This window comes from Rhinatrema bivittatum, chromosome 10 (assembly GCF_901001135.1).
Source record: "Rhinatrema bivittatum chromosome 10, aRhiBiv1.1, whole genome shotgun sequence".
NCBI classification, from domain to species: Eukaryota; Metazoa; Chordata; class Amphibia; order Gymnophiona; family Rhinatrematidae; genus Rhinatrema; species Rhinatrema bivittatum.
Genome location: NC_042624.1, coordinates 121,581,233 through 121,608,003, shown reverse-complemented (window position 1 = coordinate 121,608,003; position 26,771 = coordinate 121,581,233). Strand labels below are relative to the sequence as shown.

General features: G+C 48.5%; 1 protein-coding gene across 1 annotated transcript in view; it reads right to left on the bottom strand.

Moving 5' to 3' along the window:
* Positions 1–7,666: 7,666 nt before the first annotated feature.
* LOC115099813 (ERI1 exoribonuclease 3-like) overlaps positions 7,667–26,771 on the bottom strand; it is a 179,737-nt gene continuing 160,632 nt past the window's right edge. Inside the window, 1 exon segment of the mRNA XM_029617662.1 lies at positions 7,667–7,784. Within this exon segment, the coding sequence (XP_029473522.1) occupies positions 7,667–7,784 (118 nt within the window).

The window sequence follows — 26,771 nt, the reverse complement described above, 5'->3', positions numbered from 1 at the left end:
TTTTTAAATGCTCAAGCCAGCAATAACCAACATTTGCCTTCTGAATGCGTTTTGGTGACCGCGTGTAGTCCCTCCCTGGGCCGGTGTCCTGGTAACTCAGGGTGAGTAACCAGACCAGCGTTCTGCCCAGCCTGGCTCGGAGCACCTGAGTGCTGACAAAAACGGGCTTTCCAGCAACATAACCCGCTGTGCCAGATGCAGCCCGGGGAGTCCGCAGGAAGGGCTGGGAATTCTCAGAGCCAATATATTCAATTTTTAATTTATTTTTTTTAAGCATTTAATTTGTAGAAGCCCAATCAATGGAGTTCAGTCACACACACACACACACACACACACACGCACTTACATTGCACCACAGACGCACCCTCCACTTCACTCCTAGCACCTGAGGCACTCTGGACCATATAGGAAGTGTCCCCTTTGCAGGGCACGACCAGCGTCGCCCTGGCTGAAAGTCAGAGAATCAAAGCCTCCTAATTAGAAAGGGGGAGGAGGCCGGCGTGTGGCGCACAGCACGGAGGTGCCCCAGCTGCCTCTCCCTTTCTTCTTGGTCTCTTTGATTTAAGAGTTCCTCTTCTGACACAGACAGGAAGGTATTTCTGTCCCACAGATTATAACTCACTCTGGGCTATTATTCAGCTTCCAAGGCCTGGTCCTGCTGCATTTAGCCAAACATAATATCCTTCATGCATATATTATCTGTCTCCCTATTATCTGGAATCATTTCGGAATTAAATTTCAGCCCTGCAATATTGGCTGGAAGAGCGGCTAGCTTTATGATCTAGTCAAAGGTTAGAATACCAATCAAACTAACACTGCCAATGCAGCCAGACATTTTAATATTCCTAAACCCCCTAATTGTAAAAGGACATAATATTTTTCCCCGATTACCCCAAAGGCAACACATGTTAACAAGAGAAAGGGAACGGAAAGGAAAGAGATTTCAGATGGGCTGCGAGACTGATTTTATAAATCGAGAGAGCAGCACTCAACTAGTGAGAAATTCTGGGGGGGTGGGAGGCAGGAGGAGAGGGGCAAACCAGCCAAGTAGATGCACGGGGGTGGGGGCTTCAGGGCCACTGATTACAGGGAATCGATTAGCAGAATAATATTGGGAAAGGAGCTGCCAGTCCGTGGAGCACACAGGTAGGATGGGCACCGTGCCTCCCATGCCCCATGCATGCCACCAGCAAATGCTAATACCCGGGTCACCAACATGGCTTTTAAAAACGTAGGAGAAAAGCCCAAGGAAGCCAGTCACTATCTAGCAGCATATTCTAGGTTGAGGCCTCGCTCTAACCCCCTCACTAATTCTGACCCCTGGCATCATCCGCTCATTTGTCCTAAAGTTCAGCCATCAGGGGAACAGCTGCTACCTGCAGGTATCCAGACGTCTGACAAAGGCATCAGCGAATGGCAGGCAGAGGAGGCTCTTACGCACACACCTAGCACTCCTAAGTAATTTTACCAACTTATCACCTCTCTTTGAATAGGGCAGGATTTAAGACTTTGACACCCACTGGAAGGGCTGGAGAGTTCTGCGTATTGATTGAGGAGGGAAAGAAATGATATTATCCATTTTGGAATAAGGCTGTAACGTAACTAAATGTGGAAAAAGCAAAAGGGTCTGAATACTTTGTGAATGCACTGCAGTTCTGGGAGGCTGCCAGAGCGCCCCATTCATCTCTCCCCAAACCCAGGTCACTGCTTGAACTACAACTCATGGCACAGCTGTATGGCCTGCACAGTCACAATCCAACAACTTCTCTGCAGCCTGCCCAAGATAGTTCAAGCAGCAACTCGATGTGCACGGTGCCATATCAGAAGCAAACAGTCCAGATGTGCCTTTCCCTTACAGACTGACAGGTTGCACTGCATAGCACAGCTCCTGATGGACTCTCTCTAGTAGCCCATGGGGCTAGGAGGTGAGAGGGAGAGAGAAGAGCAAGCTTGGAGTTTTGGTGACTGACGTCACATGGCCCTGCCTTTACGGTCAAGCACACGTTACCCACTCACTGATCATCAAATGGCGACCAGCAATGAGCAGTGAACCGCGCCATGCGCTGCTCGGCTCTCATATTACATTTCCAGAGGCCTAGGAAGCGGCTCAGAGATCTGCTCTGACGGCACAGAAGCTGGAGGGCTATCTTTGGGCTGCCGTTCTTCCCCAGACGAAAGAAACTCTCACTCCAATGGCGACACAGGCAGAGTAAGCGCCAGCTTCGCAGCTGCAGGCTTCTCCCCAGAGTGCGTGTGGAGTCTTGAGGGGACTGGGATGAAGGTGTCGGACACACAAACAGCAGAGCAGCATCTGCCAGCTCACAACAGCACCCACTGCGCTGAACAGCCAGGAAAAAAAAGCCCCACTCCTTTTACAGTCAGAGAGAAAGAGGGGGCAGTGAGAGTGAGAGCAGACTACCTGAGAGAAAAGAGGGGGCAGTGAGAGTGAGAGCAGACTGCCTGAGAGAAAGAGGGGTTAGTGAGAGTGAGAGCAGACTGCCTGAGAGAAAGAGGGGGGGGTGAGAGTGAGAGCAGACTGCCTGAGAGAAAGAGGGGGCAGTGAGAGTGAGAGCAGACTGCCTGAGAGAAAGAGGGGGCGTGAGAGTGAGAGCAGACTGCCTGAGAGAAAGAGGGGGCAGTGAGAGTGAGAGCAGACTGCCTGAGAGAAAGAGGGGGCAGTGAGAGTGAGAGCAGACTGCCTGAGAGAAAGAGGGGGCGTGAGAGTGAGAGCAGACTGCCTGAGAGAAAGAGGGGGCAGTGAGAGTGAGAGCAGACTGCCTGAGAGAAAGGGGGGGGCGTGAGAGTGAGAGCAGACTGCCTGAGAGAAAGAGGGGGCAGTGAGAGTGAGAGCAGACTGCCTGAGAGAAAGAGGGGGGCAGTGAGAGTGAGAGCAGACTGCCTGAGAGAAAGAGGGGGCAGTGAGAGTGAGAGCAGACTGCCTGAGAGAAAGAGGGGGCGTGAGAGTGAGAGCAGACTGCCTGAGAGAAAGTGGGGGCAGTGAGAGTGAGAGCAGACTGCCTGAGAGAAAGTGGGGGCAGTGAGAGTGAGAGCAGACTGCCTGAGAGAAAGAGGGGTTAGTGAGAGTGAGAGCAGACTGCCTGAGAGAAAGAGGGGGCGTGAGAGTGAGAGCAGACTGCCTGAGAGAAAGAGGGGGCAGTGAGAGTGAGAGCAGACTGCCTGAGAGAAAGAGGGGGCAGTGAGAGTGAGAGCAGACTGCCTGAGAGAAAGAGGGGGCGGGAGAGTGAGAGCAGACTGCCTGAGAGAAAGAGGGGGCAGTGAGAGTGAGAGCAGACTGCCTGAGAGAAAGAGGGGGCAGTGAGAGTGAGAGCAGACTGCCTGAGAGAAAGTGGGGGCAGTGAGAGTGAGAGCAGACTGCCTGAGAGAAAGAGGGGTTAGTGAGAGTGAGAGCAGACTGCCTGAGAGAAAGAGGGGGGAGTGAGAGTGAGAGCAGACTGCCTGAGAGAAAGAGGGGGCAGTGAGAGTGAGAGCAGACTGCCTGAGAGAAAGAGGGGGCAGTGAGAGTGAGAGCAGACTGCCTGAGAGAAAGAGGGGGCAGTGAGAGTGAGAGCAGACTGCCTGAGAGAAAGAGGGGGCAGTGAGAGTGAGAGCAGACTGCCTGAGAGAAAGAGGGGGCAGTGAGAGTGAGAGCAGACTGCCTGAGAGAAAGAGGGGGCAGTGAGAGTGAGAGCAGACTGCCTGAGAGAAAGAGGGGGCAGTGAGAGTGAGAGCAGACTGCCTGAGAGAAAGAGGGGGCAGTGAGAGTGAGAGCAGACTGCCTGAGAGAAAGAGGGGGCAGTGAGAGTGAGAGCAGACTGCCTGAGAGAAAGAGGGGGCAGTGAGAGTGAGAGCAGACTGCCTGAGAGAAAGAGGGGGCAGTGAGAGTGAGAGCAGACTGCCTGAGAGAAAGAGGGGGCAGTGAGAGTGAGAGCAGACTGCCTGAGAGAAAGAGGGGGCGGTGAGAGTGAGAGCAGACTGCCTGAGAGAAAGAGGGGGGCAGTGAGAGTGAGAGCAGACTGCCTGAGAGAAAGAGGGGGCAGTGAGAGTGAGAGCAGACTGCCTGAGAGAAAGAGGGGGCAGTGAGAGTGAGAGCAGACTGCCTGAGAGAAAGAGGGGGCAGTGAGAGTGAGAGCAGACTGCCTGAGAGAAAGAGGGGGCAGTGAGAGTGAGAGCAGACTGCCTGAGAGAAAGAGGGGGCGTGAGAGTGAGAGCAGACTGCCTGAGAGAAAGAGGGGGCAGTGAGAGTGAGAGCAGACTGCCTGAGAGAAAGAGGGGGCAGTGAGAGTGAGAGCAGACTGCCTGAGAGAAAGAGGGGTTAGTGAGAGTGAGAGCAGACTGCCTGAGAGAAAGAGGGGGCGTGAGAGTGAGAGCAGACTGCCTGAGAGAAAGAGGGGTTAGTGAGAGTGAGAGCAGACTGCCTGAGAGAAAGAGGGGTTAGTGAGAGTGAGAGCAGACTGCCTGAGAGAAAGAGGGGGCGTGAGAGTGAGAGCAGACTGCCTGAGAGAAAGAGGGGGCAGTGAGAGTGAGAGCAGACTGCCTGAGAGAAAGAGGGGGCGTGAGAGTGAGAGCAGACTGCCTGAGAGAAAGAGGGGGCAGTGAGAGTGAGAGCAGACTGCCTGAGAGAAAGAGGGGGCAGTGAGAGTGAGAGCAGACTGCCTGAGAGAAAGAGGGGTTAGTGAGAGTGAGAGCAGACTGCCTGAGAGAAAGAGGGGTTAGTGAGAGTGAGAGCAGACTGCCTGAGAGAAAGAGGGGGCAGTGAGAGTGAGAGCAGACTACCTGAGAGAAAGAGGGGGCAGTGAGAGTGAGAGCAGACTGCCTGAGAGAAAGAGGGGGGCAGTGAGAGTGAGAGCAGACTGCCTGAGAGAGAGAGGGGGGGAGTGAGAGTGAGAGCAGACTGCCTGAGAGAAAGAGGGGGCGTGAGAGTGAGAGCAGACTGCCTGAGAGAAAGAGGGGGCAGTGAGAGTGAGAGCAGACTGCCTGAGAGAAAGAGGGGGCAGTGAGAGTGAGAGCAGACTGCCTGAGAGAAAGAGGGGGCAGTGAGAGTGAGAGCAGACTGCCTGAGAGAAAGAGGGGGCAGTGAGAGTGAGAGCAGACTGCCTGAGAGAAAGAGGGGGCAGTGAGAGTGAGAGCAGACTGCCTCCCACCAGTCACAATCAGACTGTAGCACCACCCCGGGGGTCACAGGGCACATGGGGGCAGGGGAGCAGACCTGGGGCTGATCATCTCCTCACTCCTGCTGCAGGGCAGCCTGCAGGGAAGAGGAGGGGAGGCTGGAGGTTTTCTGCTCTGCTCCAGCCTTACCTCCTCCCTTCCCGTCTGTTCCAGCACGGGAGGAAGGGAGACACCAGTGGGGCCAAGGGCAGGAGGAATACAGGGGGTGAGAGAGAGAGAGAGCGGCGAGGGGGTGGAGGGAAGGGTTGCACCCACTGAAGATCTCCCTGTTAAAAATTGCTCCCCCCTGGAGTTAGGATGAGAGCACATTGCTGCGTGCCCTCCCCCCACCCCAGTCACAGGGAGGATGGGGAGAAGCGGGGGAGAGACAAGAAGCCCTCTCCCCTCCCCCATCGGGTTTTCGGGACATCCACCTTCCTATGCAATGGAAGCAGCACAGGGAAATCTCTCTCATGCACATTCATCCCACACCTCCTGAAAGGCGGCTTGAAAAACACTGCCCCGGCCCTTCCCCTCACCCCCGAGCCGCTCACTCCTTCAATCCCCCCTCTCATCCACTCTAGAGCTGACACAGGGAGGCTCCTCCTCGGGGTGGCCTGAGGCACTGCCCCGGCCCTTCCCCTCACCCCCGAGCCGCTCACTCCTTCAATCCCCCCTCTCATCCACTCTAGAGCTGACACAGGGAGGCTCCTCCTCGGGGTGGCCTGAGGCACTGCCCCGGCCCTTCCCCTCATCCCCGAGCCGCTCACTCCTTCAATCCCCCTCTCATCCACTCTAGAGCTGACACAGGGAGGCTCCTCCGCGGGGTGGCCTGAGGTACTGCCCCGGCCCTTCCCCTCATCCCCGAGCCGCTCACTCCTTCAATCCCCCTCTCATCCACTCTAGAGCTGACACAGGGAGGCTCCTCCGCAGGGTGGCCTGAGGTACTGCCCCGGCCCTTCCCCTCATCCCCGAGCCGCTCAGCCTCTCACTCCTTCAATCCCCCTCTCATCCACTCTAGAGCTGACACAGGGAGGCTCCTCCGCAGGGTGGCCTGAGGTACTGCCCCGGCCCTTCCCCTCATCCCCGAGCCGCTCAGCCTCTCACTCCTTCAATCCCCCTCATCCATTCTGGAGCTGAGACAGGGAGGCTCCTCCTCGGGGTGGCCTGAGGCACTGCCCCGGCCCTTCCCCTCACCCCCGAGCCGCTCACTCCTTCAATCCCCCTCTCATCCACTCTAGAGCTGACACAGGGAGGCTCCTCCTCGGGGTGGCCTGAGGTACTGCCCCGGCCCTTGCCCTCACCCCCGAGCCGCTCACTCCTTCAATCCCCCCTCTCATCCACTCTGGAGCTGACACAGGGAGGCTCCTCCTCGGGGTGGCCTGAGGTACTGCCCCGGCCCTTCCCCTCACCCTGCACACGTATGCTTACACATATAGGAAGTAATCCCATTTAATAGTTTTTAAATAATTTTTCAAGAGTGGGGGTATATGGTTTGTCAGATCGAGCATCAAATTAGGGGAGATTCGAGATTTGGGTATTTACGCATATAGGAAGCCATCCTGCAGAAATGCCTTGGGATTATTAATCCGCGTGAACCTGCACGGCCACAAGAAGCTTGCTGGGCAGACTGGACGGACCATTTCTCCGTTGCTATGTGAGAATCTCAGAATTGGATTCCTTATGACCTGGGGCGACTCCCTCTCGGGCTGAAACTTACAGGTGAATTCTCAAAACTTTACGCATATAAAAATGAAGAGAGACAGAGTAGAAAAGGCGCGGGTACATTCACTTTCGCACGCGAGCGTACATGCACAAAAGAGGGACGGGCTGGGCCGAGGCTAACATTTACGTGCACACGTTGCTATTTTAAAAGACATTTTATGCACAAACGTTTGCCAACTTTACTATTCAGGTAGGTTTACACCTGCTGTGAGCGATCTTAGATGTGCTTGTGGTGTACTAATGGCTGAGCAAACAGTGGGGAGGTCAGGATGGCCTCAGTGGGCAAACTGATCATGAATCCTGATACACACAGCTCCTACTTTACTTTTGCATGTAAAATATATACAATAGGTTGGAAAAGTCTGTGTGTTCAGTGCGTAAGTCGAGGGGTAAAGATACACGCATGCCATCCGTGCAGGTTATAAAATACTATGGGGTAAAACTACGCATGGCCATATACATGTGTACATGCTGCTGTGTGCATTTGCTCAAATGTTATTCTCTTAGTGTGCAAATACCTGAATGTAACTCGCCTTGAGCTAAATCCCAGTACATACATATATATTGATTCTGCCTTACACAATGCCCTTAGTGCATGCACTGCGAAAGTTCCCCGGTCTGTAAGAGAGCCCGCAGGTGTCCCAGGAGGCCTGCCTGCTTAATTCACCAGCATCTCACATTCTGCACATACAGAGTAATGGGATTCGCTCCTATCCGGGAGACACAATGGGAAGTGCACTCCGCCACCAACTCTCCTCATTTCCATGCAAATGAGCCTGGCTATTAAACACTTTCAGCGGAAGAAAAAAAGCAAATGCAGCGGCTGGAACCAAAGTACCTTTTTCAGATTAATCCACTGTTTGAAGTAGTCAGGAACCTGTAGTCCTAAGTACTCGCACTGCCCCGGTAGCCTGCAAGAGAGAGAGAGAGCAAAGGCTTTCATTTTCTGTCCGTGGGGAGAGGAGATGCTGAGCAGCAGGAAGGACCCCCTGGCGGAAAGGGCAGACTGAGCAGGGGTGACCAGCCCTCTGACCTCTAGCACAGCCACAAGCCTCCCCCAGAACCTCAGCAGCAAACATAGTGCAACACACACGTCCAGTCCTGCTTGGGGGAGGGAGGCTGGAGAAATCACCCCGGGGTGCCCAGAGCAAACACAACTTCTATGGGACCAAACCAGAAGTTTACAAAATGAGGGTGAAAAATCAGTAGAAAGCGAATCATCACTTTTGTAAAATCTGGGATTAGTTTTGGCAAAAGTCACTTTACATGTAAAAGGAAGAGTCCACGATCTCTCTCACCAAGGTCTGTATTTATTTATTTACCTCTGCTGCTTTGACCCCTAGACGGCTTACTACCTACCTGGGAGGGGCCTTGTCGTCAGGGCACTGACGAGTGTCCCTGGTTTGTCCCCCCCTCGGGGTCTGGGAGTAGGCAACACCTCCACCCAGTCAGTACCACTTCAACCGGGCTGAGCCCAGAGCTGCTTAAGATTTTCACGTGCTCCCCATTCTTTTAAGCATGGATGAACCGCATAACCAGCAAAATGTACAGATTTAACATAATAAAATGCAACATAAAGCCAATACGGCAGCACCTAGACACTGTGTACAGGGTTACGGCCACCTTTCGCAGAGGTCAGAATATGCTTCTCAGTTTTCCTGGCAGTTTCCAAAGCTAGGTGTGGTGCCATGGTGCCAGGCCTTCTACACCCACCCTACTGGCGCTGCTGGAAGGTGCAGGGCCAGCCAGGCAAGAGCAGGTTCCCGGCCCGCGCTGGCCCCTCAAAGTGCACAGCACACGTGTGTTTATCCTGTAATCCGACTTTCGGACCACAGTGCGCAGAGAGCGGTGTTTAGAAGCCCTGCAGTGCTCTCCCTGGCATAAAAGGCCTAAATGAGCGCGGAGCGCTGTTATCATTATCATACCATGGCAGGACTTAAAATACGACCCCAGCTACTGAAGAAAGAGAGGAGGGAGGGAGAAACAAAAGTGAAATGAAATAAAACCACACACACACACAAAGAGAAGAAGAGCCAGGCAGCCAGCAGCAGCTTTATCTCCACACAGGCAACACAAGCAGGCCAGAAACCGCTCTCTCCTCTGCTATTGTATCCCCTTGTACAAACACAGCCCGATAAAAGGTGTCAGCGCCGTGATAGCATATCAATTTAACCCTAATTATCCAGGGGGTCAGCAGAACAAATAGGGGTTTCTCCTTCCAACAGGTTCCTCTGCCACTGCTTGGAGATGTAATGTTATGACAGCGCAGGAAGGCGGGGGCGCCCGGAGAGTGCATAATTGAATTTTGGTCTCTCAGGTGGTCCCAGTGTATGAAAAATTAATGTCATCGTCGCCTGCCTAATCAAAACAGGTTAATGTCCATCTGCTACCGGGCACAGGGTGTCAAGAGGCCGGCGAGACAGGGCGGCTCTGAGAAGGAAGAACGGGCCCATTACTTCTGGACATTTCTGGTGCTAGCCTGAGCCTCAGGAAACTTGCCTGGGTCACTTCCCTTCTGGTGCTGTCTTTGAATCAGATGTGCGTGGACTCCAAATCTGATTCACAAATGTAAGAACCACACCAGCGCCGAGTCAGAGGGGTGGGGAGGGTAAGGACAGAGCAACCGTCCCTGCCAGTACTGTTCTCTAATCCCCCTGATACAGGGCTGCTACCTTACCTAGCTCAATCTGCAGGTACTGTGTCAAGCCCATTATACCCCACTGCATAATAACATAGTAACGACGGCAGATAAAGACCAGATGGTCTATACACTCTGCCCAGCAACTAGCTTCTGCTAGTAATGGCTGCTCCCTGCAGGTTACCCCCATGTTTCTGTTAAGGGTAGTAACTGCCGCTCCCTGCAGGTTACCCCCATGTTTCTGTTAAGGGTAGTAACTGCCGCTCCCTGCAGGTTACCCCCATGTTTCTGTTAAGGGCAGTAACTGCCGCTCCATGCAGGTTACCCCCATGTTTCTGTTAAGGGCAGTAACTGCCGCTCCCTGCAGGTTACCCCCATGTTTCTGTCAAGGGTAGTAACTGCCGCTCCATGCAGGTTACCCCCATGTTTCTGTTAAGGGCAGTAACTGCCGCTCCATGCAGGTTACCCCCATGTTTCTGTTAAGGGCAGTAACTGCCGCTCCATGCAGGTTACCCCCATGTTTCTGTTAAGGGCAGTAACTGCCACTCCATGCAGGTTACCCCCATGTTTCTGTTAAGGGCAGTAACTGCCGCTCCATGCAGGTTACCCCCATGTTTCTGTTAAGGGTAGTAACTGCCGCTCCATGCAGGTTACCCCCATGTTACTGTTAAGGGCAGTAACTGCCGCTCCGTGCAGGTTACCCCCATGTTACTGTTAAGGGTAATAACTGCCGCTCCCTGCAGGTTACCCCATGTTACTGTTAAGGGTAATAACTGCCGCTCCCTGCAGGTTACCCCATGTTACTGTTAAGAGTAGTAACTGCCACTCCGTGCAGGTTACCCCATGTTTCTGTTAAGGGTAGTAACTGCCGCTCCCTGCAGGTTACCCCATGTTACTGTTAAGGGCAGTAACTGCCTCTCCATGCAGGTTACCCCCATGTTTCTGTTAAGGGTAGTAACTGCCGCTCCGTGCAGGTTACCCCCATGTTTCTGTTAAGGGTAGTAACTGCCGCTCCCTGCAGGTTACCCCCATGTTACTGTTAAGGGCAGTAACTGCCGCTCCGTGCAGGTTACCCCCATGTTACTGTTAAGGGTAGTAACTGCTGCTCCGTGCAGGTTACCCCCATGTTACTGTTAAGGGCAGTAACTGCCGCTCCCTACAGGTTACCCCCACACAGAAATGTTACACCATTCCTTTTTTATGCCTTTAGGGACTTGCAGTGTATGTCCCATGCCCTTTTGAATTAAATGTTTTCTTCTTCACCACCTCTTCTGGGAGAGCATTCCAGGCCTCCACCACCCTCTCTGTGAAGAAATATTTCCTGATATTGGTTCTGAGTCTCCCCCCCTGAAGTTTCATATCATGAACCCCCTATTCTACTATTTCCTTTCCAGAGGAAAAGGTCTGAAGTTGGTGCATCGTTAACACTTATCAGGTATCTGAATGTCTGTATCACATCTCCCCTGCACCTCCTCTCCTCCAGGGTAGACTTATTTAGTCTGTCTTCATATGTCTTCTGAAACAGACACCTCCCCCACCACCACCATTTTGGTCGCCCTTCTCTGGACCGCCTCCATCCTGTCTCTATCCTTTTTGATATATGGGCTCCAGAACTGAGCACAGTACTCCCGGTGAGGCCTCACCAAGGTCCTGTACAAGGGCATGGAGATGTATCTGGTTTTTCTTTTTTTTTTGTCAATAAGATTTTTTATTAACCATTGAAAACATTACACAGAACACTGAACATAAATTAGGACAACAATACAGACGTGTCCTTGCTAAGCCTCTCCCAGATGTCTTCCCTCTAGAGATTATACGTTTTGGTCCAGACCTACAGTCTTCCTTCCCTATTGACTTCTAACTCATTGTTTGTGATATCCTATACCAGACACTCCGGAATTGTTATACAAATGTATACCATTGTATCTGGTTTTTCTTGAGGTATTCAGAAATACATCTCCATATGCACGCAATGAGGCAAAACAAAAAGGATCAGCATTTTCAGGTTTACCTGGGCAATGTGGCAACACTAGTTATCTCCACATATAGTATGGAGGCTCTCTCTTTTGGTTGCATGCAGTAAAGCATGATGCTCAGTGCAGCATTTATAGTCTGGACTCAGGAGCATCATCAGGAAATGCCACATCTGTCATCCAAAAGGAGAAATTACTACTGTCATGATCAGTTTCTTCCCTCTAGTAAGGGCAAGTCATTCCCAATGAAAGGGTCATGAACCTCTGCCAGCAGATGGAGACAGAGCAAAAGCTGATGTCACGGCAATATGGTCCCACCCAGAGATTAGCCCAACATTATTCTCTGGAAAAGCCAAACTGTGGACAAACTGATTATACTTGAACATTATCATCAATAGCCAACCATTCATGTTTCAAAACCAACAGGAACACTGAGCTCAGCCAAAAGAAGGAACATATCAAGTAAACTAAGGACTAGAGAACTCACTTACCAGTATTCCACAAAGCCCGGGAATCATAGCCTGCACAGCTCGCCCGGAGAGAGGCTAACCAAGCAGTAAACCTGGACAGCCAAGGGCGGGTATGGGATTGAGCTGCCCTCATTACAGAAAAGGAAATTACCAGGTAAGTAGTCATTTCTCTTTCCTCAGCGTTTGGGCAGATCAATCCCGACAACTGGGATGTACCAAAGCTAATCCCAAAAAGGCCAGGAGGCTGCCAGCGGTCCAGTCACAGCGTCCTCCCTAGCCTGTACATACAAGCAATAATGCTTGGAAAAGGTGTGCGAAAAATGACCATGACAACAAACGAAATTCCACCCATGGTACTGCCTAAGCCCTCGTGCAATGCGGTCCAATCTGTTTCAGTAAGGCAACCTCAGCAGCCACATAGGCTGCCATAATGACTTAAACATTTTTATATACCACCTATACAGACAACAGTAGATCTAAGCGTTTTACAGTTTAAAACATACTTCATTGATAAAATACAAGTAAATGAACAAATATAAAATGACAGAGAAAACAAACACGGTAAGGATGGAAGGTTAGTATAAAGGAGTGGGAAGAGGTGATGATTCACCTGAGGAGTTGAGATGGGGGTGGTTTATATTTGTGGGTCGGGGAAGGCTTGGGAGAATAGATAGATTTTTATGGCTTTTTTGAATTCGTGTTTTGTGGTATATTGACAGATGAAATTAGGTAGAGAGTTCCATAGTCTGGGACCTGCGACTGAGAAAGCAGGGTTGCGGGTTAAGTCTAATCTTGCAGTTTTAACGGTTGGGACTTGAAGACAAGTTTTTATCTGCTGAGTGTAAATGACGAGGAGGTTGGTAAGGATGTAGTGAAGAACATAGCCAAACAGAGGAAGCACTGTGTATTAGAGTGTGAATGGTCATTAGAATGGAACCTTTGCGTTGTTGAAGGTCGCCAACACGTCTAGTTCCGGTAGGCCCCAGTGGTTCACCAGGAGCTGAAAGGCCTCATCCACCAGCTCCCATTCTCTCCTTGGTCCAAGTTTTTCCTGCTGAGGAAATTAGCTCTGATATTGTCCTTTCCAGCAATGTGAGAGGCGGATATGCTTAGGAGATGGCTGCTCCATCTACACCATGAGCACATCTATCTCCTCCGACACCTGTTGACTCTTGGTTCCACCTTGATAATTGATGTGAGCCACCGTCGCATTGTTGGACATTATCTGGATCGCCTGAACCTCTAGGCACTCTGTGAACCAGAGGCACGCCAACTAAACTGCTCGTGCCTCCAGTTTATTGATGTTGCATTGCTGCTCTGCTGCATTCCAGCAACCTTGCACCTCTAACTCCTCACAGTGAGCCCCCCCCACCCTGGAGGCTCGCATCTGTTATGAGTACCAACCAATCTGACTTTGTCAGGGAAATTCCCTTCCTGAGATGATCAGAGTATAACCACTAGTCCAACTGGGATCCCACCACTAACGGAAGGAGCAGCCTCACTGCATAGTTCAGCCAATGCAGACTCCATCGGGAGAGCAACTTGCGCTGAAGAGGGCGCATTTGTGCCCTCACCCAGGAAACCACTTCTAAAGCGGCAGCTAACAATTCCAGGATCCACAGATAAGCCCACTCAGTCGGACAAACAGAGTTCCGCAAGGACTGAACTCGCAGCATCAATAATGGATCCGAGTCTCCGGCAAAAACACTCTGCGCTGCCTTGTATCAAATTGAACCCCGAGATGCTCCAGGATCTGAGATGGCTGCAAACTGCTCTTCGCCAGATTCACCACCCAGCCTTGTTCCTGTAGCGGGAAGGACGAAGACCTCCACTGTCTTGGCTCAAATCAACCAGTTGTCCAGATACGGGTGAACTATAATGCCCACCGTTACCACCACCATGACCTTTGGAAAAGATCCTGGGCCCTGTGGTTAGTCCAAAAGGAAAGGCCTGAAACTGGTAATGATCCAGGATAGCACATTGGAGGAACCGCCGATGCTCCTGCCAAATGGGAATATGCAGATATGCCTCTGTCAGATCCAGAGACGCCAGATACTCCCCTGCTTTAACAGCTATTATATGTCAGAGTGTACCATTTCCATCCTGAAATGCGTGTCTTGTAAATGTTGGTTGACATCTTTGAGATCCAGTTTGGGCTGAAATGACCCTTCCGTCTTGAACATGACAAAATAAATGGAATAACAGCCCATATTTCGCTGCGATTCGGGAATGAGAATCACCGCTTTTAGATTCAACTGCCGCCATAATGTCGCTTCTACTTCTACCCTCTTCTAAGGGGAGTTGCATGGACAGACCCTGAAAACATCTGGAGTAATGCAAAGAAATTCTAGAGCATACATGTCCCAAATCACTTCAAGAAACCATTGATAAGAAGTAATCTGGACCCACCTGTGATAAAAATATAATAGGTGAACACCTATCTCCTATACCACCAGCTGAGTCCCTAAATCTTCATTGGGAAGACCGAGGGGCTCCACCTTTAGAGCCCACATAATTTCAAGGTCCTAAGGGGCAAAAGGAATGAGACCTGTGGAAGGGACAGGATCTCTGGGAAGAACCTCCCCATAAGGCCAAAAATGCCAGGAGTCTCGAGAGCAGCCAGTCGCCCAAAAAGACTGGACAATAGATTTCTTGTCCTCTGGCAATCGAAGAACCTGGGTCTTTCCCCATTTACTTGCCATTTTTTCCAATTCACTGCCTTTGATGTGCAGCTTAGTAAGGTTGGACTATGAAATAATATCTGCAGACCAGTTGCGCAGCCACAGCTGCCGCCTGGCCGCAATAACTGAAGCAGCTCCTCTGGCAGCCATGCGTACCAAATCACAGTCCACATCAGCCAAAAAGGCAGGCCCCCGCTTCTATCACTGGTCCAAGATCAGACCCAGTGCCACCAGATTCTTGATAAAGACGCAAGGTAGCCCAAGCTACCAAGGCACAACATGAAACAATTTGCAAGTTCATTGTCACTGACTCAAATGCTTGCTTTAGGACAGCCTCAATCCTCCTATCCTGAGCATCCTTCAATGCCACACCTCCCTCTAAGGGATGGTGGTACGTTTCATGACAGAACACACCAAGGCATCCACCCTAGGGAAACGTAACTGCTCTCTGGCCTGCGGATCCAGGGGTATAAACCTGCAAGAATCTTTGTGCAGGGTGACCAAAATAGGATCCTTCTTCTGCATTACCAAGGTCTGAGAGATCAAACCCGGCAACTAATCTCTCTGAAAGAAAGAGAGAAGAGTTCAATATGGTTACAAATCTGGGGGAATTGTCCCCTTCCTCATTAGGAGAGCCACCGACATCATCATCGGTATCATCATAATCCACCTGCATTCGAGATCTGTCAGACCACACTGCACCATGGCGCTTGAGCATGGAGACAGGCAGAGGAGCACTTGGAGTGCACGGAACTACCTTAGTAGGTACTGTCAATTCAGAAGACCGACCATGTAGAAAAGTCTGCAATCCCTGGAAGAATTCTACCCAGGAAAAGGAGGATGGGTCCATTCCAAGCCACATTGGCCAGAATCTGACATCCTGAGAGCCAATGTCCCCTGAGGACTCAACCCGTGGATCAATCAAGGGAGAGAACAACTCTGCTGTGTCTCCCTTGGTCCCAACTCCCCTCAGACCGAGGAGATGGACCATCGCCGGCAAAATCAGAAGGAGGTAAATCTCCCCAAGCATCCAGGCAGCACTGACACAGGCTTAAAGAAAGCTCCGACTGAATGGTCCTGAAGTGGCACACAGCACAAATAAATAGGCTCTTTTAGAAACATAGAAATGATGGCAGAAGAAGACCAAACGGCCCATCCAGTCTGCCCTGCAAGTTTCGCACTTTTTTTTTTTTCTCTCTCATATTTATCTGTTACTCTTGGCTTTTAGTAACCTTCTGGTTCTATTTCCCTTCCACCCCCACCATTAATGTAGAGAGCAGCGTTGGAGCTGCATCTAAGTGAAATATCTAGCTTAATTAGTTAGGGATAGTAACCGCCGCAATAAGCAAGCTATACCCATACTTATTTGTTTATCCAGACTATGTAATTCAGTCCTTGTTGGTTGATGTCTGTATATAGATCCACTTTTCTTCATTCCCCCTGCTGTTGAAGCAGAGAGTTATGCTGGATATGCAACAGGCACCATACTGTAAGTGTGCAGACCAATAAAGGCTGGCGACAAGTTTACTCATGCATATAAACCATGCCCAATATGGACGCACAAAAAATGTGCATCTAAGCTCACATGCCTAAGCCACCTGTCCCAACTGGACGTCCAATACAGATGCCTAAGCTAGCTTCAGAAGATGTGCATCCAGAAGGAAGAACAGCCAAACTGGACATACAGACAAGAAAGGATGCCACATGGATGCGCAGGCATGCACAGACGGCCTGCAGCAAAAAACGTGCAAAACAACCCCATGGCCTACTACACGCCAAAATAGAAGAAGCTTGGGAGCGGGGCATAGACAAACAGCTGCTCAACCCGCCATGCCTGCATTATCTCCTCACCTCACAAAACTCCCCAGAGATGTGAGTGGGACAGCTGAACATCGAGGAAATAGACCCTTCTCCTGCCTGAGAGCAGGAATGGGTCCCGGCTATGGGGGGAGGGTTAAAGCATTCACTGCCGAGCCTCTCTCGGCCTGCAACTGCTAATTCGAATTTAGGTCTACGCCAGTCAAGGCTACCAGACTGAAGGCCCTCTACTGAGGGAGGGACCGCACGGCATCACCTCAGGAGGCAAGCAGCACTATATAGACATTGTGTCTTTCCGATAACTCCTTTCAAACTTTTCTTTTTTTTACTCACAGGCAATTCCCCGAAAGGAAATGCACGTCCACCATCTGCTGGAGATGGAGAATACTGGCGGGCTGTCAGGGCAGAACTAAATAGCCGTGATGTCAGCTTTTGCACCGTCTCCATCCGCTGACAGAGGTGCATATCCCACTCGTTGGGACTGACCTGCCCGAGCATTGAGGAATAAGAGATTTATAAAAAAATATATATATATATTAAAGCAAAGTAATAAAAGATTCCTCAGCTGTTAACCAATTGGCCAATAGGAAACAGATTCCAGTCTCAGCAATCAGGTCATGCAGCTCTAATGCACACAAACTATTTTTTTCCTAAACCTGCCTCGGTAGGTAGGTAGATTTCATTAACTGACAATAACAGAGTTCTCACCTTCTGATCAGATTCAGGATGTCCTCTGCTCTCTTATGGATAACCCAATAGAAATGTGTTGTCTGAGTTTTTAAGTATTTACCAAAAAGCTTCCAATCACATGGGCAAAGCAGCCATGCAGCATATGGAGTAGACTGGCTGGGAGACGCTGCCAGAACAGCAAGTTTGATCTGTCAGTTTTTCTTCCTGCATCTCTGGGCTTCGATCTGGCACCCTGAGAGCTTTCCTTCGCAACTACCTGGGGATTTTTCCTCTATTTTATTCCCTCCTAGCTTACTATAGTGCAGTCACTGCAATGACTGTCTTGGGGCTGGAGGGCCATGCACCAGGGCTCCTTCTGGGACCCTGCAGTGCTGTGCCTTAAATCTGGCCACTAGGTGTCGCCACTGCACAGTAACAATGACTCCCTCCCTCATCTGGGAGCTGTGAGTGCTGCCTCTGCAGCCCCAGCTGACCATGGCAACACAAAGCACCGTCATCGAGTCAGCTTTAGAAGCTGTTGGCATGTGCCTTCCCGCCGCTTATGTCTGTTACAAAACAGAGAAAGGTAAAAGCAGATACAGAGGATCTACCATATGGCATGCGTTCTCTTGCGTGCTGGCACTGCATTAATCACTATTAGGCAGATAACTGACCAGACCAAACTTTGCCCCCCCCCCCCCCAAGCCGAAGGTAACTAACTAGGAATATCTGCCAGTGCTTTGACACCTGATAGGTACATGGCACATAAAAATATTGCATTTTATTTTTCTGTCTTACAGATATTAACCACTTGATAACCTTGTACCTCACTCCTTGTTCTCTGGTAGAAGAGTGAGCTATAAATCCTTGCAATGAATAAATAATATCCTCATCCAACAGAGCAGACACAAATGCTTTCCCTGCATTTCTGTAGGAGGGGCTGAGGTTTTGGAACATACCCGAATCAGCAGCTGAAGTGACCTGGGAGAAGCATGTGCTCAGTTTCAAGGCCCACAGTCTGCCTATGACAACACCGCGTCCTCTACCAGGGTACGAGTGGGGCCAAGACTGCCAGGAGGAACTGAAGTGGATCCTGCTATGTTTATTGCTGCAGCTGGGGGGTGATAAGATGGGGCAGGCGGGTGGCCTAATGGTTAGAGCATGGTGCTGGGTGACACTGGGCAAGATGGGGCAGGCGGGTGGCCTAATGGTTAGAGCATGGTGCTGGGTGACACTGGGCAAGTCACTTCTTATTGAAGCGCCGTGGAGCAGGGACTCTAAGTACCTGAATGTGGTTTGCTGTACTGGGTATATTTTACATAGAGAGATATAAAAAGGACAGGAGGATCAGTTCACAAATGATTTCCAACCTACAGCATCACAATTTCTGCAGCAACATGGTGACGAACATCCCATTTTAATGTGGAATTTAAAGCTGGCCACTTTTGTGTGGTTCCTATGAGTTCTGTTAGTGCTCGATGTTGACTCTTTCTATAGCACTACTGAAGCACACAGCACTGTCCAATGGTGATAGGTCGCTTCCCCAAAGAGCTTACAATCTAAATGAGAGCAGAGGGAAAGGGGGATAAATTGACTTGTGCAAAGTTACAAGGAACTGAAGTGCGATCTGAACCCTGGCTTTCCTGGTGCTGTAACCATGAGGCCAGCGCCTCCTCCCTTGAATCCAGAATGGAAACGTTACCAAGTGAGAACGCTCTCGCAGCAGCTCCTCTGCCACCCCCTCTCACTTAAAACAAGAGGAAGACAGGGGCACTTTTTTAGTTTTCCTGGAGAAGAGGAGCAGTACAATACATCTGCTTCTCTGGTGTGTGGCACTGGATGACTGCGGCTCCTAGGGCAGTGATGGCCAACTCCAGGCCTCGAGTGCCACAAACAGGCCAGGTTTTCAGCACATCCACAATGAACATGCGTGGGAGAGATTTGCATGCCATGGAGACTCAGTATATGCAAATCTCTCTCATGCATATTCATTGTGGATCTCCTGAAAGCCTGGCCTGTTTGTTGCACTCGAGGACTGGAGTTCCCCGTTCAGTAAACCCCCGTTTCTCCTCCCCAACTTCCGTTTCTCTCTGTTTACTCCAAACTAATAAAGATGCAAATATCCAACTTTTTGGTAAAATGCTAGCTTGATAATAGAAGACAAGCTTGTTCTAGAAAAACAGTGGCTTAAGAAACTGCCCTGCAATCCTGCCTCAGTGGGACCCCTTGGAGGATGCTCAGCAGCTTGGGGGAAAGTCCCAGGCAGGACACAAAGTCAGCACACACGGTCACTAGCACAGTCCAAGGCCAAGACGTTGTCCATTTATAAATGTAGACACGTCTACCTTTGTATTTTTTTTTAATAATCAAAAAGATTTGCATTTTTGACAATCTGAAGGGGTCCTTGCTTCTTTATGCCTCCGTGACAAGGCTGCAGAGCGTGCTCATAAGGGGAACGGACGGAGCTTTTAAGTTACTTCTGTGTTTGAGGTTTGTATTTCATGAGCAGGGAGTGGCTGCTGGGGCAAACGTGGCCCACAGGATCATTAACAGTCCATGACCAGAATCCTCCAAATGCTATTTCAGCCAGACAGGAAGTGGGGGACGCTGAGAAGGCAAAACCAGGAGCTGCACCCAGCCTGCCAGGGCCCTATATAGCGCACACTATGCACGCGTGTTTCTATGGGACTGCAGCGATCGGGGCCCACTGCCTCAGAGAAACGCTGCTGCTCGGCAAATTTGCAACCAGTGCAGAAAATAAAACTAGCGGAAAGGTTTTGAGGTTTAGTCAGCTCAGCAGGATACTGAGAAGAAGTAAACGGACTGACTGGGACAATTTCATGCCGAGACCTGGAGGCCAGAATACTAAACCCAGTTGGGATTCTTCTCCGGGGAGGGAGCGAGCAGCCTCCTCCCCAGCCAGGTTTGGGTTGCACTGCGATTTGTATTCTCCAAGGTTGAGTGCACAAAACATTCCCCACTCCAGGCAGGCTGCCGGGGCCGCCGCTCGTCTCCACGCAGGGGTCACAGAGACGGCGCATTCTGAAATATCAGCGTGACAGGGGATGCCTGCTCTTTTCTTTATTATTATTATTTTTATTTTTCAACTTGTCACAGCACAAGAAATCTAGAAGAGCCACATCAGCTTGAAATATCAGAGCGGCGTGCGAGACGAGAACATGACAGCGAGAGCAGGGAGGCCCTGCCGTCTGCTGTCAGGGAGCGCTAATGAATTTCAGCTCTACTCCATCCTGGGGACTTCTCCAGAGCCCCACACCCAATGAAAGCCTTCCAGGGGGAGACTGGAGCATAGGAGGTTTACAAGTCACGAAGGACACACCAACGTCAACCCTACCACCTCTCCTCTTCCTCACCGTGGGCAGCCTCACTCAGACCATTCTCCAAAGCCCCTCATAACCATCATTTAAACTAGCCCAGTGGGTCAAACCATGAAGATCTTGGGGGGAGGAGGGGAAGGACGAGATCTGTAGCTGGTTCATGATTTCAAAACATATATTGTGGCCCATCACGTGGTTAATTAATGGGTCAATAAACCAATTAGGAGTCTCTATCATCATCTGTTTTATGTCTCATGAAGAACCTGGGCCAATGAGATGATTAGAAAAGGTATTATAGTCAAAATAACTCATGAGAATAAAATGCAACCGAAAGCAAATCTACAATGCTTGCTTAACTGCCACCGATGAGTATGCAACCAATTCCTGTCATGAGATCAGTTACTGTTTTGTAGAGTGCAAGCTCACAGCTCCAGACCGCCCCGAAACAGCAGAAAAGCAGGGTGCCTGCTATGCCCAGCACATCACTTGCTGCTGGCAAATGCAAATCCAGAAACAGTTTCCATTAGCAGTGCCTATAAATGACATCAAAACATAACATAACATACACATAAGATATGCCATACTGGGTCAGACCAAGGGTCCATCAAGCCCAGCATCCTGTTTCAACAGTGGCCAATCCAAGTCACAAGTACCTGGCAAGTACCCAAACATTAAATAAATTTCAAGCTACTAATGCTTATTAATTAATAGCAATTTATGGATTTTTCCTTTAGGAACTTATCTAAACTTTTTTTAAACCCCGTTACACTAATGCTGTAACCACATCCTCTGGCAACGAATTCCAGAGCTTAAATATACACGGAGTGAAAAAATGTTCTTTGATTTGTTTTAAATGTGCTACTTGCTAACTTCATGGAGTGCCCCCCTAGCCCTTCTATTATCTGAGAGAGTAAATAGCCAATTTACATTAACCTGTTCAGGTCCTTTCATGATTTTGTAGACATATAGAAAGACAGAGTTTAATGATGGCTTTACCCAAGGCAAGTCTTGCCTCACAAATCTGCTTCACTTTTTTGAAGGAGTTAATAAACATGTGGATAAAGGTGAACCGGTAGATGTAGTGTACTTGGATTTTCAGAAGGCGTTTGACAAAGTTCCTCATGAGAGGCTTCTAGGAAAAGTAAAAAGTCATGGGATAGGTGGCGATGTCCTTTCGTGGATTACAAACTGGCTAAAAGACTGGAAACAGAGAGTAGGATTAAATGGGCAATTTTCTCAGTGGAAGGGAGTGGACAGTGGAGTGCCTCAGGGATCTGTATTGGGACCCTTACTGTTCAATATATTTATAAATGATCTGGAAAGAAATACGACTAGTGAGGTAATCAAATTTGCAGATGATACAAAAATGTTCAGAGTAGTTAAATCACAAGCAGATTGTGATAAATTGCAGGAAGACCTTGTGAGACTGGAAAATTGGGCATCGAAATGGCAGATGAAATTTAATGTGGATAAGTGCAAGGTGATGCATATAGGGAAAAATAAGCCATGCTATAATTACACAATGTTGGGTTCCATATTAGGTGCTACAACCCAAGAAAGAGATCTAGGTGTCATAGTGGATAACACATTGAAATCGTCGGCTCAGTGTGCTGCGGCAGTCAAAGCAAACAGAATGTTAGGAATTATTAGAAAGGGAATGGTGAATAAAATGGAAAATGTCATAATGCCTCTGTATCGCTCCATGGTGAGACCACACCTTGAATACTGTGTACAATTCTGGTCGCCGCATCTCAAAAAAGATAGAATTGCGATGGAGAAGGTACAGAGAAAGGCTACCAAAATGATAAGGGGAATGGAACAGCTCCCCTATGAGGAAAGGCTAAAGAGGTTAGGACTTTTCAGCTTGGAGAAGAGACAGCTGAGGAGGGATATGATGGAACGGGTAAATGTGAATTGGTTATTTACTCTTTCGGATAATAGAAGGACTAGGGGGCACTCCATGAAGTTAGCATGGGGCACATTTAAAACTAATCGGAGAAAGTTCTTTTTCACTCAACGCACAATTAAACTCTGGAATTTGTTGCCAGAGGATGTGGTTAGTGCAGTTAGTATAGCTGGTTCACCTCTGTCCACATGTTTATTCACCCCTTCAAAAAAAATGTAGGAGATTTGTAAGGCAAGATTTCCCTTGGGTAAATCCATGCTGGCTGTGTCCCATCAAACCATGTCTATCTAAATGTTTTGTGATTTTATTCTTTTTAACAGTTTCCACGATTCTTCCGAGCACTGAAGTCAGCCTCACCGGTCTATAGGCTCATGGATCACCCCTGGAGCTCTTAAAATATCAGGGTTACATTGGCCACCTTCCAGTCTTCGGGTACATCGTATGATTTTAATGATAAGTTACAAATTAACTGAAATAGGTCTGAAATGTCATTTTTTAGTTCCTTCAGAACTCTGGGGTGTATACCATCCAGTCCATGTGATTTACTACTCTTCAGTTTGTCAATCAGGCCTACATCATCATCCAGGTTCACCGTGATTTGGTTCAGTCCATCTGAATCATCACCCATGAAAACCTTTTCCGGAACTGGTATCTCCCCAACATCCTCTTCAGTCAACACCGAAGCAAAAGTGTAATCTTTCCGCAATGGCCTTATCTTCCCTATGTGCCCCTTTAACCCCTCGATCATCTACGGGTCCAACCGACTCCTTCGCAGGCTTTCTGCTTTGGCTAAATTTAAAAATGTTTTTATTATGAGTTTTTGTCTCTACGGCCAACTTCTTTTCAAATTCTCTCTCAGCCTGCCTTATCAATGTCTTACATTTAACTTGCCAATGCTTATGCTCTATTCTGTTTTCTTCTGATGGATCCTTCTTCCAATTTGTGAATGACGATCTTTTGGGCTGAAATAATCTCTTTTTAGCCATGCTTACAATGGTTTGACCTTCCTTCCACCTTTCTTAATGTGTGTGCCTTGTTGTACATTTTCCCTGCGGGCTTTGCATCAGAGAAGATCCCTATGGAGAACTGTAGCTGCTTCTTCCCAGAAATACTTTGCACGTTGCTGCCTTCCTCCACTCAAGCCCGCCTCTTATCCCACAGGTACAAGGACGTGCGCTTCTGATCCCAGCAATCCCCATATAAGGTGGGCAAAGTTTCAGAAAGGCGATTTACCGGATGTCTATGGCTTCTGAAAATGCCTGAGGATAGGAGAGGGGGAACTCTATAAAAACCCGGCTGCTACTTCCTCCGAATCGCACAAGACTTCATGCCGCCATCTTATCGGTGAATCAGCAGCTTTAAACTTGTTCCCCCCCCCCCCTTTTTTTTTCTGGTTTACATTTATTAAATAGGAATCTCTCCCCACCCCCAGGCTGTGCTGGAATGGATCTTTCCAAACAGAAGGTTGAAAGGTCATCACGAGAACCCTGGTAGGGCAGATCAAGAGCTTTAGAACCCTGAAAAAGAAAATCCCTCCGATTAGGCGAGAAGCTGAGCTCAAACCATAGCATGAATTCCTGAAGAGGAGGGCATTTGCACTGCAGGAGAAAAGCCAGCAAGATGAGCTCTGCAGGAAAACAATGGAAACCTGAATGCTCCAGCACAATGCTAATAATCTGCAGGCAGACTGTATGACCCCAGGGGTCAGTGCTGCTGTCACCCGCTCCCTTTATGCATATTCTAGCAGGGCAGAGGATGCTGCCTTCTGGAGCCTCCCAGGCACTCCCGTGACATTAGTCACAGATGTGACAGGCCCAGAAACCCTTCAAGAAGGAAGGAGGGAGGGAGGGAGCATTTGCCAGAACTGATAACATCCATCGAGAAAAAATAATGGTTTATCACTGTATTGATCTGTTATTTTTATCACTAATAAGAAAGAAAAAAATAGCCTATTCCGTAACTTTTACTGAACCAAATCAAGACTTTCAGTTTGCTTAGCTGTAAAGAGGGTTCTCAATAGACAGCAGGATGATCTGATGGACCCAGTTCTCACAGGCCCACACTCGGGAGAAAGATTGTTGCAGGTACACATTACTCCCAATGCGGAAAGGAGTTTTACCTGCACAAAATGTGCGTTTAAAAATATATGCACTCAGCTCAGAGGAGGAGGAAAGTTTCTAAGGCCGCCACCAGGGCTCCTCCCCTACCCGTAAGAACAAACGGCGGTGGCTCAACAGTGCGTTTATTTTCTTAAGTGTAACTGCAGCCAGATAGCCGGCTAGAAGCTCAAGAAAAGATGTGTCCCTACATTGGGAGCACAACGAAAGATGGACTCCTCTGTGCGCCCTCCCGGGCTGATCGTGCATATTGACTCAGTATACGTACATTCTAACTCCCGATGCATTGGGATGTTTACCTATGTGTTAAAACTGTGCTCTGAAATTCAGCACACAGGCTCTTAACACCCAGGTCAGAGCTCAGTAAAACTTTACTGAGCAAGTGTGGGAGGTCCTGCACGTATACCGACACCTATGCTTCTGAGGGTCTTCCAGAGCTTAAGCTTTAGCGAAGTAGTTTGACGTTTCCGGAAGGTATTCTGGCTGTCTACAGAGCGCTCTATTCACAGGTAAGCAAACTTGCTTTCTCAGTTATCAAGCAGGCATGAATTAGCCATTACGTGTGGGGAACCTCAAGCTGAGGGTTGCAGAGTGGGGAAACCACCAGGTGAAGAGTGGTCTACTGAGAGACCAGAGTTGTTTAATCAAAGTTACTATCAATCTCTATTAGAGGGCTGGGTCTCAATTGTGTACATTTTCCATTAAACTTGATAATCACAGCACTGGCATAGAAAGTCATGCTGCGCAGCTAACAACTATTTTTGCTCAGATTTCTGAACACTGGTTTGATAAAGACCATCTTCTTCTTTCTTCTAGGTTAGTAGCTCTTGAGAATAAATTCCAGATATAGAATTTACATTTTCTAAATTTTCCTAGAAAGAATTTAGTGACTCCATATGAAATGATGTTGAAAAAGTCAAGACTCCACATCAGAATATTCCTTTACATAAGCATGCTGGTTTCTATTTCTCCACATTGAACAGGCGTGGATACTGGCAGAATATAAGAAAAGCTAAATAAATACTTTATAGGAAACAACTCAGGAAGAGTCTTCTATTAGAAAGGCATTGATAGTAACTGGTGCTTTAGAAGTGGACGGAAACTAGGCGATGAGCTTTTTTTTTTTTTCCAGAATAGGCTTCTCCCTTTTCTTGCTGAAAAGATATACGGTATGTTTATCCTGAGCTGTGCAGACAGTTTCAAGATATAAGAAATACCTTTTTGGAACTTACATTTCAAGTTTTGGGGATAGAAACCTTTTTTCTTAAAATTTCTTTCTATATGAGTTGTGATTTATCAAGGTAATACATTTTTTTGATGACTCTCAACTGAAAGTTTCTAGAGGAAAAAGCAGATAAAACATCAAACCAAAAAGCAAATAAACAGTGAGATAAGAAAATTATGAGTTAGTGCTCTTCTACCAATTTTACATTCCCTACAAACATCTGAATCTGACATGCCCATGTGAACGTGGTAGAAAGGTATTTTTGTGTATAGCGTTTTTGCTTTTCTTTTTTAGTCAATGCCGGTGTGGAAGTCGGGTAGGAGTGTTTGATTCAGACAATCTATGTCTATATAAACATTGGGCAGGAAGTTTAAGAACAGACATTGCTAGTGGTAAGTAGATTATGTGGATAAATGGGGTTATTGTACTTATGAGGTTAGATCTGCTTCTTGAATTCTCTCTTTTGCTTGTACTTTCTAGTTCCCCTGAAGCAGTCTTACTTACATATAAGGCGAAACTTGGGCCCTAGTCGGGATTGAAAGTGAGGTCTTTTCTTTACTCCTCTGTTGGATTTCTGAAGTTTTTGCTGGAAGTCCTTTTGAACCTGGGATTAAGAGTAAAGTTTACTCTTTCCTTTTTTGAATGTTAGAAATCTTTGTCAGATTCTTTTGAAATGTTGACATTTTTCTTCATATTTGTGATATGAAGATGAGAAGGTTCTCATCTGGAGTGATAAACAAAACAGAACTTTTGCTTATCACTCCAGATGAGAACCTTCAGCCTACCAACAACCTAACCTCATCACCAATGATCAATTCCACTCAAGTAAGAGACCTGGGGGTCACCTTAGACAAAAGGCTGAACCTCAAAGAATTTGTCAAGAACACAACGAAAGAATGCTATTATAAACTACATATTCTGAAAAAGCTGAAACCTCTCCTGCATTTTCAGGACTTCAGAACAGTCCTCCAAACAATACTATTTTCCAAGATCGATTACTGCAACTCTCTGCTTATAGACCTTCCAACCATAACCACAAAACCTCTACAAATGTTGCAGAACT